This window comes from Tachypleus tridentatus, chromosome 2, assembly GCF_004210375.1.
Source record: "Tachypleus tridentatus isolate NWPU-2018 chromosome 2, ASM421037v1, whole genome shotgun sequence".
Taxonomy (NCBI): Eukaryota; Metazoa; Arthropoda; class Merostomata; order Xiphosura; family Limulidae; genus Tachypleus; species Tachypleus tridentatus.
This window is the reverse complement of record NC_134826.1, coordinates 16,924,993-16,940,612: the sequence shown is the minus strand read 5'-3', so window position 1 is coordinate 16,940,612 and position 15,620 is coordinate 16,924,993. Positions and strand designations below refer to the sequence as shown.

Genomic DNA, 15,620 nt, shown 5'->3' with positions numbered 1-15,620 from the left:
TTTTAAACCGAAATAAAAATATGAACATAAAACAAACGTGAATGGTAACATGATGTCATAGAAGCTAACTACATAAGTTGCTATAGAAACATTTCTTTCATGATTTTCAACAATGATGGTATTGCTTTAATTATTTCTTACACACGTACTCTTTTACTAGATGGTAAATTTAAGAGCCCGGAATTCTGTTTCGATTTCCAGAATTAGATAATCAGCCTGAAATAATTTACTTAGGTTTTATCATTATATTATAAATCCTTAGTATTAAATAAGAATTCTTTTTGCCTTGTTCCTATAGGGTCGAATAGATATGTTACACAGCTGATTGGTAGATTTATTCGTTAAGTTTTATATAAACACGTCTGTGAAGATTAAATAGTGTTAAGCCTGGTTATTCTCAACAAAATCACCGAACTTCATAGTCTACGTGCCTATATCAAAATTTATAGATTTAAGAAGCTAGAACCCATTGTATATCTTTTTGGTAAAAGTAAACCACAAGGATTTAAAAAAAAAAAGTTATATTAAGAAGACTTCTGTTTCATAGTTTTTCTTCCATATATGCAGTTAAAATATTAAAACTTTATCAAGAAATCTACTTAATATCGATTTATTTCGAGAATACAATGGTTAACTTAGTTGAATTTGGTTAGTTTCCACAATTACATGCCATGATGTTTGTTTGTGTTTGGTATTTCGTGCAAAGCTACACGAGGGCTATTTGCGTTAGCTTTTGTTTGTTTGTTTGTTTGGAAATTTCGCACAAAGCTACTCGAGGGCTATCTGTGCTAGCCGTCCCTAATTTAGCAGTGTAAGACTAGAGGGAAGGCAGCTAGTCATCACCACCCACCGCCAACTCTTGGGCTACTTTTTTCCCAACGAATAATGGGATTGGCCGACACATAATAACATATACACGGATAAAAGGGTAAGCATGTTTGGTGTGAGAGGGATTCGAACCCGCAACCCTCAAGTTACGAAGTCGAGTGCCCTAAGCGCCTAATCATGCTGGGCCCATAGGTCTCTTACCAGTTGATGATTCAATTTAAGCTAATCATCGTAGATTTAGCATTGGTCTCTCATAAGCTGGATGGATACACAAGCCACGATATGCTTTTTTATGACCGTGTGTAACTGTTTTTGTTTCAATATAAGACCGCACTGTGCTGTTTGCTGTATCTACTGTGGGAAATCGAACACCAGATTTTAAAGTTGTGAGTCCCTAATCTTAGCAATGACCCATGACCCACCGGAAGACTGTACAACTTTCCAGATATCTCGTATTGAAAAGTAAGTTATATGTATGACGAAACTGAGAGACCATGATCGCTAACAGGTTTTGATCTCACGAGTTACAGGTCGTGAATTGAGCCAAGTAACTACCAGGCCTTGCGATAAAACTGAAACCCCTACAGTCTACCATAATGTTATCATAAGAATTGGTTTAAATAATCCTTGGTGTATTTTATATCTCAACACACCGATGATTTATTGATAACATACAGAGTATCTAAATATTTGACACGATAACGTCAGAAGCTTGTGTCGACACAGCTTAAGTAAACTATGAAATTAGGAAGAGGGAAGAACGAACGACGCCGTCATATGATTAAGGGAAGAGTGGGTGCAGATAGTGATATCTGTAGTGACTAGAAAGGTATCTGGGAATGTCATCGTTTCAAGCCCCATTTCAGACAACAGTGTTCACGTGTTAACATTCTGCGTACAAATTTGTTTAAAGCAACCTATAGTGTCGGTATCGTAATGAGTTTTAATATTTGTCTTCCTTCCCCCTCCCCTTATAACCAGAGTTGGAAAGCGTCACAAGATGTGGTATATTTTATTAGATAAGTCGGTCGGTTTTCCGTTTTTGATTAGACCATTCAGCTCGAAGTGTCTCTTGTGCTGGCGGCGTGCGGTTGTTATCACGTGTTGTGGAATAGGTTGGACTCGCTTTGGCTTAACCTCACTGCCACTGAAACGCCTCGCACGGCCATCAGATTCGTTCAGAACTCAACGAACCTAAAGTTTAATCAAGCCACTTAATTGTTTTAATCACTTAAACTACAGGCACAGTGTTGAAACTCTACAAACGTATTGTATTCAAACACAAATATTAAGCCTAAAAATATATATATATTTGTTTGTTTTTTGGAATTTCGCACAAAGCTACTCGAGGGCTATCTGTGCTAGCCGTCCCTAATTTAGCAGTGTAAGACTAGAGGGAAGGCAGCTAGTCATCACCACCCACCGCCAACTCTTGGGCTACTCTTTTACCAACGAATAGTGGGATTGACCGTCACATTATAACGCCCCCACGGCTGGGAGGGCGAGCATGTTTGGCGCGACGCGGGCGCGAACCCGCGACCCTCGGATTACGAGTCGCACGCCTTACGCGCTATATATATATATATCGCACGTGAAGCATAAGTTTCTTCCTGTATTCAACATAGTTGCATTCTGTACATAATAATATCAATGATATTTCATTCTTTTGTTTATATTCAAAATACAAACTTTGAACAAAGCGTTTCAAATATATATTCACATATATGAGAATAACATGTATTTAAATAATTATTAGTATGCAGGTGTGTTTTCTTAGTCTAACTAAACACTGTCTGTGTGTTCCATCTTCACTTTAAGATAATATCATTCGCTATTTCTCTATAACGTTTTAATCGTTTATTTTGCAAATTAATTCTAAGCAGACATATATTTGAAATCTGTTCACCAAAATATTTGTCTTACGTATTACATATTGAGTGAAAAAAAGGCATTCACTAAACCTTGTCTCCCTTCTACTATTATGTGCACGATTTTCGTTTATATCCAAGGCTGCGCGTAGCCTAAAACAACGTTTTAGATATAAGAGATTAAAACATTACACGTAAATTATTCTCACCATTGTTCCTGTCGTCATTTGAAACAATTTGATTTTATCACACCACGACGGGAGATCGACATTTCTGAACATGCTAACAGAGGTCTAGAAACGCAGCTATCTTAGAACAGATAAGTTGTTAACAAGACAAACTAGGTTCAAAGTTTGCATGCACACTTTATGTCATTTGTTAGCCCTAAAAATATATTTTCTGTGTTTTCTTTTTTCAACTCTTTCATTACTTTTAAACTTTAGAAAAAGTTGTTTCTTGACATTAGGTGGTAAAAAATCTCTACTAATTAAGTGACTCGATAAATTTACTTAAAGTCATTTTCTTTGATACAATTTCTTCGTACTGATTTAAAGTAGTTGCATATTGTGAAATAGATAGATTAGAATAGAGTATCTTCTGCTATGTGTAATAATAATTGCGAAGTTCGACAGTTTTCTAAATATCATTCATAATATTGTTCATTATTTAAAAATAAAAACGAACTTTTAGTTTCTAGTGAGTAGATGGTCTGGCATGACTTCATAATAAAGGCGTTTGACACACAATAGGAACTATTAGGAACTATAACGCGAAATGAACATTCATCTGAAGAAAGGTCATAAGTTCCAATATTAAAACATATAAATCGTTATGGACATTCATCTAAAACACAGTTGTAAGTTTCAATATTGGGAATTATAAGTCGTAATCTACATTCATCTAAAGCACTGTTTTAAGTTCATATATTAAGAACTATAAATCGTAATATCCATGCTAAAACGGCTGCTTTGGGTTGAGAAAATTTTTTATGCAGAGGAGCGAACACCGTTTCGACCTTTTTCGGTCATCGTAAGGTTCATCGTAATGAACATTCATGTAAAACACAGTTAGTTCCAACATGAAGAATTATAAGTCGTAATGAGCATTCATCTAAAACACAGTTGTAAGTTTCAATATTAGGAATTATAAGTCATAATCTACATTCATCTAAAGCACAGTTTTAAGTTCATATATTAAGAACTATAAGTCGTTATGGACATTCATCTAAAGCACAATTTTAAATTCTAAAATTAAGAACTATAATTTAAAATGGACATTCATCTAAAGCACAATTTTAAATTCTAAAATTAAGAACTATAATTTAAAATGGACATTCATCTGAAGCACAGTTTTAAGTTTCAATATGAGGAATAATGAGACGAAATGGACAATCATTTTTAGCTCAAATGGACAACTTTAATACTAGAAATTTATAAGTCGTAATTGACATTAATCTAAAGAACGGTTATAAGTTCTGATATTAAACCTATAAATAGTAATATACATTTATCTAAAGAACAGTTGTAACTTTCAGTATTAGGAAGTATAAGTCGTAACGGACATTCATCTAAAGCATGGTTGTAAGTTTCAATACTAGGAACCAAAAGTCGTAATGGACATTCATCTGAAACAAATTTGTGAGTTTCAATATTAGGAATTATAAGTCATAATCTACATTCATCTAAAGCACAGTTTTAAGTTCATATATTAAGAACTATAAGTCGTAATGGACATTCATCTAAAGCACCTTTGTAAGTTCCAACATTTGTAATTGTAAGTCGAAAAGATATTCATGTAAAGCGCGATTTTAAGTTCCAGTATTAGGAACTAAAAGTCATAATGGGCATTTATCTAATGCACAATTGTAACTTTCAGAGTCAGGAAGTATAAGTCGTAATGGACATTCATCTATACCACGGTTATAAGTTCCAATATTAGGAATTTCAAGTCTTAATTAACATTCATATAAACTACAGTTGTAAGTTCCAAGAGGAGGAATTATAAGTCGTAATGGACATTTTTAAAGCACAGTTGTAAGTTTCAATATTAGGAATTATAACTCGTAACGGACATTCATCTAAAACTCAGTTCTATGTTTCAATATTAGGTACTATAAGACGTAATAGAAATTCATCTAAGGCTTGGTTATAAGTTCCAATACTAAAACTTATAAATCGTAATGGACATTCATCTAAAGCACGGTTGTAAGTAAAAGTAATAGAAACTATAAGTTGTAATGGACATTTATATGAAGTACGATTGTAAGTTCCAATATTAGGAACTATATGTCGTGATGGACATTCATCTATAACACAGTTGTAAGTTTCCATATTAGGACTTAAAGTCGTAATGGACTTTCTTCTAAAGTTCAGTTGTAATTTTCAATATTAGGAATTATAAGTTGAAACAGAAATTGATCTAAAGCATACTTGTAACTTTCCATGTTAGGAATTATAAGTCGTAATGGACATTCATCTGAAGCACCTGTGTCAGTTCCAACATTAGTAATAGTAAGTCGTGAAGGATATTCATCTAAAGCGCGATTTTAAGTTCCAATATTAGGAACTGTAAGTCGTAATGGACATTCATCTATACCACTGTTATAAGTTCCAATATTAAAACATATAAATTGTAACGGACATTCATCTAAATCACGGTTGTAAATTTCAATTATATTGACTATAAGTCGTAATGGACATTCATCTTTATAGCCATAGAAACTCTTGAAAGACCGTCTGATGGTGTAATTTTTTGATACAGTCCTTTACTTAGAATATCATACTTTCTCATCTTTAATGATAGAAGTTACCACGTTAAGTTTCTTTCGTTTCAAGAGGTTTGTCCATAATATGGCCGAGGTGTATTTTAAAACCTAATTGTGGCTCAATAATATTTTTGGTTTGAAGATCAATTTCCTACATTAAATGCACTAAACATATTTTACAAAACTGATTTTTCATACTATTAGCAGAGTTATTTTGGTTTCTCTCAAAAAACATTTTGAACTTGTGTGAAAAAACATGAAAATTTTAGAACCCTTACTAAGTTGAGTGTAATCGAACACCCAGATGAATGTGACGTAATATTCCATTGCATTCGTTTTAATACCATAGCGAATCCATTGATAAATTTAAACTAGTGGCACAGCGATATGTCTGCAAAATTTACAATGTTGGAACCTGGCTTTCAACACCTGTGGTGGGCAGAGTTAATTAATAAGCCTGGTTTTTCTATATGACTTCCCAGTTTTAAGTTTATATCAGAAATTTACCAAACTAATATGATATTAACATTAAAAACATTTATTCGGCCCCCAGTAGTATAGCACTGTATGTTTGCGGACTGACACTGTTAGAAACCGGGTTTCGGTACTCGTGGTGAACAGGGCACAGATAATTCATTGTGTAGTTTTGTGCTTCATTAGAAAATGTCAGTCTGTCAAATAGTCTGTTCATTTACAGACTGAGGCCAGAGATCAGCTAATAAGAACCAACTAGTAATCTACGTTTAAATTTAGAAAATGGATTAACATTTTCATTTGTCTTTTAAAAATACATAATAAATAAATATCTTTGAGGTTGCCTTGACATAAACCAAAATGTTTCGGTTTATATTCTTTGCATTTTTTTTTTTTTATCAGTCGGACTTATGGACGACAATAGTTAGTTTGCTGTTGATTGGAAAATAAAAGAAATAATGTTTTGTCTGTACTGAATTATATATTAATATTTTAATAAGACTGTCACGTCTAGAGTCCAACAAACAAAAGAAAGTTAAAACGATGTAAGATGGAGTAGCCTGGTGGTGAAAAACTTTGAGATAAAAATAATGAAAACACCGGATAAAAGAAGTCTATTTGTGTAACGTTTCGAACATTTTTTCAGGTAGATAACAAAGTTCCAAGATCTACAATGAGAAAAAAATAGTAAAAAAATACAACCAAAAATAGCATCACTGTGTGTGGTTGTAGTTACTCACTAACACATGGCGTAAAGCAGAGACTCTAGCAAAAGTGATAGTTGCAACCATCTGTTAAACGAGTGAGCAGATGGTAAAATAACACATAAATCAGTTTTGTCAAAACCACAGCTCCTCAAGCTCTACTATTTATTTGGTAGAAACCAGACAACCAGAGAGACATAAAACGTCAACCTACGGAATACAATTTGAAGCAGAGCTGAAAAACGTCATTTGCTGTTCTAATAAATCTTCTTCTGTACAAATGATGAGGTATCTTCCACTTTACAAAATGTTAAATCCAAAAGACAGTTCTTTCCCTGATTATGTACTACCAATGATCAGTATCAGTTTTATGAAGCTACATGAAATTGGAAAGATACGAAATATATCTCTAGTTTAAAATTAATGGATTGAAACTGGTCAGGGGATGTATTTCAGCCATTCCCATAAAAATCCTGTAACACCTGTCCACCATTAGTAAAATTGTAGAACACCAATCAGTACTTATAAAATTATTCACTTTGGTCTTGTAGTGTAATTATCATGCCTTCATCATCATGCCATTGTTCCTTTATGGTTCGAAAATGACATTTCAGAAACCAAAAGAACAAAGCATGTCTTAAAGGTATCTCAGGATATAGTTATTGGTGGAAAAATGCTTGGCCTTTTCAAACCTCAAATGGATATAACACATTGTGATACTGAGTAGAAAATAGTCAGACAACAAACATAAAGAATATTTTCGCACCTACTTAAGACGTTTAGTAGACAGTCACGTCCCATATTAGCCACAATTGATTCGTACACTAGAGACCTAGATTGGCATTCATCATTTAATATATAAACTATTCATATCAGACTAATGTGAAAATAAAGCTTCCTAGAAGCAGCACATAGGTGGAGTTGAAAAGCAATATCTTGTTCAAGTTATCAAAACTAATTAACCACAAAACTTTCACCATAATATTAGCAACTGATTTACAGACTGTACTGAATAAAACTTGTAGTGGCTGGTCAACAGATGGATGGCAAACAACAATGTAATTGATCGGTGAGGTAGATCATGCAGGGGTAAAGTTAAATGGCAGGCAGATAACAGAAGCTCCTATATTATATCCTATACAAATCTACAAGCAGGACCTCCATCCCCATCAAACTAGTGAGACAAAACGGCAACTCTCAGAATATCACTGGTAAACCCAATAAACAATTCTCTTCTTCGTGGCGCAGATAAGACCCACCTGAGGATTCAGGTTATAAATGTTATAAAATGGTAGAGATAACTACAATATTCAGTTGTGAAAAGACAAATGTTATAAAATGATAGAAATAACTACAATATTCTGTTGTGAAAAGACAAATGCTATAGAAAGTTGTAAATTATAACTTAACGAACACATATATACTCTTCAAAAAAGAAACGCAAAAGGGATATTTTTGTTATTTTAAAGAAAAATATATGTAATAACGTTACAAGCTCAGAGTATGTGATGTTACACGTGTTAAGGCACTGATTGTCAGACCAAAATAACAATAAAAGTTGTGCACTTTGAAAACGGAGGAAAACATCGGATTTTTCGCCAAAACGCATTCGTGTCCAATAAATTTGTTTGAGAGATCTGCATGTTCTGCAAGTGCAACATCCCTATAAAAGTGACGGGTTCTCGGTTTCCATAGCTCAGTGTTAAGCCACCGACACGCAATACAGTTACGCCAAGACTGACTGAAGCACAACGCAACAACGCCATTGGTCGCTTGGAAGCAGACGAATCTCGATCAGATATTGCCAGAGCTGTGAATGTCTACCCAAGCACCATCACAAGGCTATGGAATCGTCACCAACAACATGGATCAACTTGTGACCGTCCACGATCTGGCAGACCTCGTATGACCACGCCCGCACAAGATCGCTACATCTGGTTACGTCACCTTCGGGATAGGACCACCACTGCGACGTCTACTGCCTCAACCATACCAGGGCTGCGTAGGATTTCCGATCAGACCGTACGCAACCGTCGACGAGATTCTTAGGCCCCATGTGCAACCCATCATGATGAACGTCAACGACGTTTTTCAACATGACAACGCCCGTCCTCACACAGCCCGACTCACCACTGTCTTCTTGAGACACCACAACATTAACGTTCTTCCCTGGCCCTCCAGATCACCAGATTTAAACCCCATCGTACATCTTTGGGACGAGTTGGACCGACGTCTGCGATGGCGACAACCTCAACCGCAGACTCTACCTCAGATTGCAGCAGCTTTGCAGGCTGAGTTGACAGCCATTCCACAGGATGTGATTCGTCATCTCATCGCTTCCATGGGCAGGAGATGCCAAGCAGTTATTGATGCTCAGGGAGGGCATACTCGTTATTGACGTTGAGTGACGTTAAACTTCAACCAGTGAGCGTGGACTTCGCCTTTGCAGACTTTGGATGTTCAGCAGTGAATGTGCAAAGTTTCACACATGTCATACAGAACTACCCGGAATAAACTTGTTAACAATATGTCTCAAATTTTGCCTTTTGCGTTTCTTTTTTTGAAGAGTACATTTTTATATAATGTTTAAACAACACGTATGACAATATTTAATCAAAATTTGTTTTCATTTGTGTCATTAATATATTTTATTTTAACGAAGATACAACTAATCATCTTTGTGTTGTTTGTCCATCTTCGTTTCGTCACCCAATTTCTTTTCTCTCTGATGAACACGTTACATTAAAAACAAAGTAATTCTGATAATTAAATTATTTTTTTTGGGTAATAACTGACCATAATTAACGTAATTTTCTGATTTCCCCCGCTCTCACAGCGATAAGTCTACGGATTTACAAAGTTAAAATCAGGGATTCGATTCCCTTCGGTGGACGCAGCAAATAGCCCGATGTGACTTTGCTGTGAGTAAACATATTCACTGATTTTTCTGATACTGATTTTAAATATATAACTTATAAATAAATAAGCTAAAATATATCTACATTAGATTTATTATATCGTAGTGTGTGACAATAAACATATTTTTTTATTGCGATTTAGAGCAGATCACATTAGGCTATCCGCTGTGACCACCGAAGGGAATCAAACTCCGAATTTTATTGTTCTGAGGCCGTAAACTTATAGCTGCGTCACGAAGTGAAAATATAAAAATTCATTTTTTTGTTCCCATTGCGAACATTTTAAACTAATTGTGTACTTATTTTTCCTGGTGACAAGAATTTCAATCCAAGACATTTTCTCTAAAATATATATCACACATTTGAATGCTATATCGTGGGCTAAATTCATTGCACATAACCCAATCTGTGAAAAAAACTTAAATAACTAGAAAGTATATTCGAAAATAATTAAATCAAATGAGTCAACCCATATTTTATAAAAGTTTTAAACTAACGCATTAACGTATAAACATATTAAATTTGTTCTGATGTCGCCCGTTCCAGTTTACTTGTTATCAGTACTGCGTGTAATTAATCTATCAAGGAATCGATAAAGCTTTTTAGTTAATAATCTTTGTAAAAGGATAGATTTTTCTATTTTTTAGTTTTGTTTGTTTTTCAATTTCGCGCACAGCTACATGAGGGCTATCTGCGCTAGCGTTCCGTAGTTTAGCAGTATAAAACTAGAGAAAAGACAGTTAGCCATCACTGCCAACCGCCAACTCTTGGGCTACTCTTTTACTAACGAATAGTGGGATATGATTTTCACATAACGCCCTCACAGATGAAAGGACGAGCATGTTTGATGAGACGGGGATTTGAACTAACGACTCTCAGATTGCGAGTCGAGCGTCCTAACCACCTGGTTATGCCAGGCCATTTGTACTCTTTCCACAACGGGTATCAATACTCAGTTTCTAACGTTGTAGCAATGCGACTTGGGGAAATAAAGGAATAGATGGAAATGAATATACATTTTATTTTTGTACAGGAAATATTTCCATGTTTTTGTTTCTAACATTAATATATCATAAAGCGGGGAACTTTAAAAATATTCACAGAATCAAGATGCTTTGCTTATTACGTCACCAGTGAGAAGACTTTTATTTCAAGATTTATACATATACATATGTTAAATATGTACAAATATATATTTATACGTATATACACACATCACATACCAACAACCAATATTTACAGAACAGGGAAGAAAACAATAAATGAAATTATTTAATATGTCACGGTGTCATACGTCAACATTAACAATATATATAGTAATACAGTTCCACCAGGTTATAGTAATAATAAGATCTTTATAAATTTGTATTTCATTACATTTGTAAAGATATATTCCCTAGACCAGTTGTTCCCAACCAGGGGTGCGAGATAACATTTGTTTTGGCCACCTTCACCTTTATTCTTAAATAAATAATTACTGTGAGGGGTGCGAGAACATATTAATATTTTTTTAAGGGTGCAGGGCATAAGAAAGGTTGGGAACCACTGCCCTAAACAGAAAGTCATTGTTTGAAACAACACACAGTTACTGATAACGAGAAACTCACGTCTTAGAAAATAAAAGTTTGGAGGTTTATATAATCTTGTCGAGTGTTTTTCTTATAGCAAAGCCGCATCAGCAGACTGTCTGCTGAGTTTACCGCAGGGAATCGAACGCCTGATTTTAGCGTTGTAGATTCAAAGATTTACAGCTGTACCAGCGGGAACAGTCTTATCGATTTGTTTGTTTATTTTCGAATTTCGCACAAAGCTACTCGAGGGCTACCTGTGCTAGCCGTCCCTAATTTTGCAGTGTAAGACTAGAGGGAAGGCAGCTAGTCATCACCACCCACCGCCAACTCTTGGGTTACTCTTTTACCACCGAATAGTGGGATTGACCGTCACATTATAACGCCCCACGGCTGAAAGAGCGAGCATGTTTGGCGCGACGGGGATGCGAACTCGCGACCCTCAGATTACGAGTCGCACGCCTTAACACGCTTGACCATGTCAGGTCCAGTCTTGTCGAAACTCCATAAGTTTTATCATGGAGTTTTCTTCGTTACCCAGTCAAACTGTCTTTAAGATTTACTCCATAAGTTTTATCATGGAGTTTTCTTCGTTACCCAGTCAAACTGTCTTTAAGATTTACTCCATAAGTTTTATCATGGAGTTTTCTTCGTTACCCAGTCAAACTGTCTTTAAGATTTACTCCATAAGTTTTATCATGGAGTTTTCTTCGTTACCCAGTCAAACTGTCTTTAAGATTTACTCCATAAGTTTTATCATGGAGTTTTCTTCGTTACCCAGTCAAACTGTCTTTAAGATTTACTCCATAAGTTTTATCATGGAGTTTTCTTCGTTACCCAGTCAAACTGTCTTTAAGATTTACTCCATAAGTTTTATCATGGAGTTTTCTTCGTTACCCAGTCAAACTGTCTTTAAGATTTACTCCATAAGTTTTATCATGGAGTTTTCTTCGTTACCCAGTCAAACTGTCTTTAAGATTTACTCCATAAGTTTTATCATGGAGTTTTCTTCGTTACCCAGTCAAACTGTCTTTAAGATTTACTCCATAAGTTTTATCATGGAGTTTTCTTCGTTACCCAGTCAAACTGTCTTTAAGATTTACTCCATAAGTTTTATCATGGAGTTTTCTTCGTTACCCAGTCAAACTGTCTTTAAGATTTACTCCATAAGTTTTATCATGGAGTTTTCTTCGTTACCCAGTCAAACTGTCTTTAAGATTTACTCCATAAGTTTTATCATGGAGTTTTCTTCGTTACCCAGTCAAACTGTCTTTAAGATTTACTCCATAAGTTTTATCATGGAGTTTTCTTCGTTACCCAGTCAAACTGTCTTTAAGATTTACTCCATAAGTTTTATCATGGAGTTTTCTTCGTTACCCAGTCAAACTGTCTTTAAGATTTACTCCATAAGTTTTATCATGGAGTTTTCTTCGTTACCCAGTCAAACTGTCTTTAAGATTTACTCCATAAGTTTTATCATGGAGTTTTCTTCGTTACCCAGTCAAACTGTCTTTAAGATTTACTCCATAAGTTTTATCATGGAGTTTTCTTCGTTACCCAGTCAAACTGTCTTTAAGATTTACTCCATAAGTTTTATCATGGAGTTTTCTTCGTTACCCAGTCAAACTGTCTTTAAGATTTACTCCATAAGTTTTATCATGGAGTTTTCTTCATTACCCAGTCAAACTGTCTTTAAGATTTTATTTTCTACTCAGTTATATATTGAAAAACAGAAAAAAAACTCTTTGTGTGCAGTTCGAATACGAAACCCGCACAGTTACCGGTCCAAAGCTACTTCTTGAAACAATAGTACTCAGTTACTTATTCAAAAACTACCCTTGGTACACATCAAATACGAAAATTGCACAATTACCGATCCAAACTCACTGTTTGAAAAACAATACACAGTTGTATATTAAATTTGTTCGTGTACAGTTCGAACTACAGATCGTACACATTTAATGGTCTAAATCCAGTACTTGAAACAGCAACAGGAAATATTTTATCATGTTGGAAACAGAAACTTTAATCGTAAATTACAAACACTTTATTACAAACATCTTTATGAATACGTCAAATTCTAATGGTAGACGAAATAACGTCTCACCGAATAAGTACAATATAGGTGTCGCTACGAAGTATGGGAAGTTCAGGGGAAGGAGAGTTCCGCTTTCAAACGTCGTAATAACAACAATTACTGCAGGTAATTCAAACGTTCCAGAAAATTCAGGTGCTTGTATCTCACTGCAATATAGTTGCAGAAACAAAATATATTTTATTTGAAAAAATAATAAATATTACACCAGAGGGCTTGGAATCTTTTGTACAACTTTGTATAGGAAAGTTTGTTTTGTTTTTTCCTCGAACTCAGTCGCGTAGAAAAATGGAAACTATCTGTATTTTGCACAAGCAGTAAAGCACAGCCATGACGTCATTTGTTTAGCCTCCCTTTTTGCGAAGTCATTCGGATTGTCAGTTGAAAAACTATGAAACATATGCTACTAGGACTATTATTCATATTTTTATTTTTATTGAAACAAAATGTGTATCTCATGAACGACAAGTTTTAACACACCTATATTCCCAGACTAGTAAAACGATCTGTTATACCCTTTACAGACTAGAGTTACAGATGTCGGAAATGGCAAATGTTTGGCATTCTTCACTTTGCACGTGGGAAGCTCGCGTGTAATTCGTGACGTTCTGTCTTGACAGTTATAATAAGGACATGCAATATCTTGCTTTATACGTAAATACTTGGGCATTACTTATTGTTAAAAAAATGCTCTGCGAGTCAGACGTGGTAAATGTTGCAAGTTATTCACGAATTAGGTACAAAAAGTGAAATTCTTCGATTCTTTGAACAAGTTGAATTCCACTCGAAATTCAATCTACTGAAGACAAGTAGTTCCATCTCTTGTATTGGTATATATCTTAAACCTGCGACTTTGTCACAGTTTACGTTAATACAGGCCATATTCAGTCTCTCGAAATGAACATTTTGTTCAGTGTAAGGTGCGAGCGATACTTCTGTTTCCCGATCCAATCAGAGCAATGCGGTTTTACATGACATTTATACCACAAACTAAGCTTCATAAATGTACCCTTCGTTTTCCACCTGAAGTAAATTCATATCTGAACCAGACAAGGGATTCATTTAATTAAAAAAAAACAACTTATTCTCTATCTACTTGAATACTGAATGTTAATACAAATAGTGCCAGATAACACAATAATGCACAACCTAAGATGTCTTAAGACTAACACTTACAACGGTGTGTCCATTATTCCTTTAATTTAATACTAAACAGATTAGTGACTGAAAATTTAACAAATCGTTTGTTTTGATACCTGAAAATGTTTAATTTAAGATAGATTTGACATACGTAAAGTGATCAATGTTATAGGTTGAGCGGAACTAAACTTGGCGGTCAAGCTGGTGATTGAGCAGTTTGGAGAAAGGGTTTGTCCCAGTACAGTTCACAGTGACAGTCATTGCTAGAGGTGGACACTGGTCACGTTGTTCAAGCTGAGTAGCTCTGGTGCCGTTAGTTGAGGCCATGCGTCGAGATCCAAAACGAATAGAATTCCGGGGGCAAATGTTACCAAGGAAACAGTTTTTCAAGAGGTGTTTAAAGTTGATAGCATAACTTCCGTAAACAAGTGGATTAACGCAGGAATTGGATACAGCAAATATAAATAGTGATGACTGGATTTTTGAGTCCAGTTTATTAGCCGAATCTCTATCGATTTGATGCCAAAGGACCATGACTACGTATGGTGTCCAGCACCAGAAAAAAGCTGAAACGATGGTGATGGCCATTCGAAGGGTCCGAGTACGGGCTCTTTCTATACGGGTCATGTCGGATCTACGAAGTCGAAAACGTCCATGGAAATGTTGCTCCTGGGAAAAGTCCCCTAGAATAAATAAAATCGATTCCATATGATATAAAAAAAACGTTATGTTTTACAATGGAAATCAACAATCTGTTCCAAACTCTTTTTCTCTGATGTTCTAGAAATAAGAATGTCTCTTGCGTTAAGAAAATAAGTTTCATGATCTAAGAAACATAAAAGTGACGACAATAAAACTTAATTGAAAATTAAATAAAATCCGTTTCATTCTATGCGAAACGCAATATAAAATATGACTTTTTAAAGTGATTTTAAATGCCACGTGAGGGATAACACCAATAACAATGGTGGATGTTGTGTTACAGAAAAAGGTTTTAAGTATAACATAAAAAAATTCAATAATTTATCTTTAAGACTTATTTGACACGTTTACCAACTCGGTCAATACGACCTCACGCACTGGTACTAATTGTTTTGTTTTGTTTTTTTTCAATTTCAAATTTTAACAATTTCACAGTTACACGAGGGCTATCCGCGCTATCCTTCCACATTTAACGATGAAAGAATAGAACTTTTGGCTTACTCACTCACTATCGAATAGCGAGATAGACCCCAACGTTGAAAATGCAAGCATATTCTAT

The 15,620-nt window shown here is 35.0% G+C and overlaps 1 protein-coding gene across 1 annotated transcript in view; it reads right to left on the bottom strand.

The window, feature by feature from the left end:
* Positions 1 to 12,682: 12,682 nt before the first annotated feature.
* LOC143238768 (adipokinetic hormone/corazonin-related peptide receptor variant I-like) overlaps positions 12,683 to 15,620 on the bottom strand; it is a 51,221-nt gene continuing 48,283 nt past the window's right edge. The window contains exon 3 of the mRNA XM_076479294.1: positions 12,683 to 15,042. Coding sequence (XP_076335409.1) covers positions 14,543 to 15,042 — 500 coding nt within the window. The 3' untranslated portion in view covers positions 12,683 to 14,542. The remainder of the gene's footprint in view (positions 15,043 to 15,620) is intronic.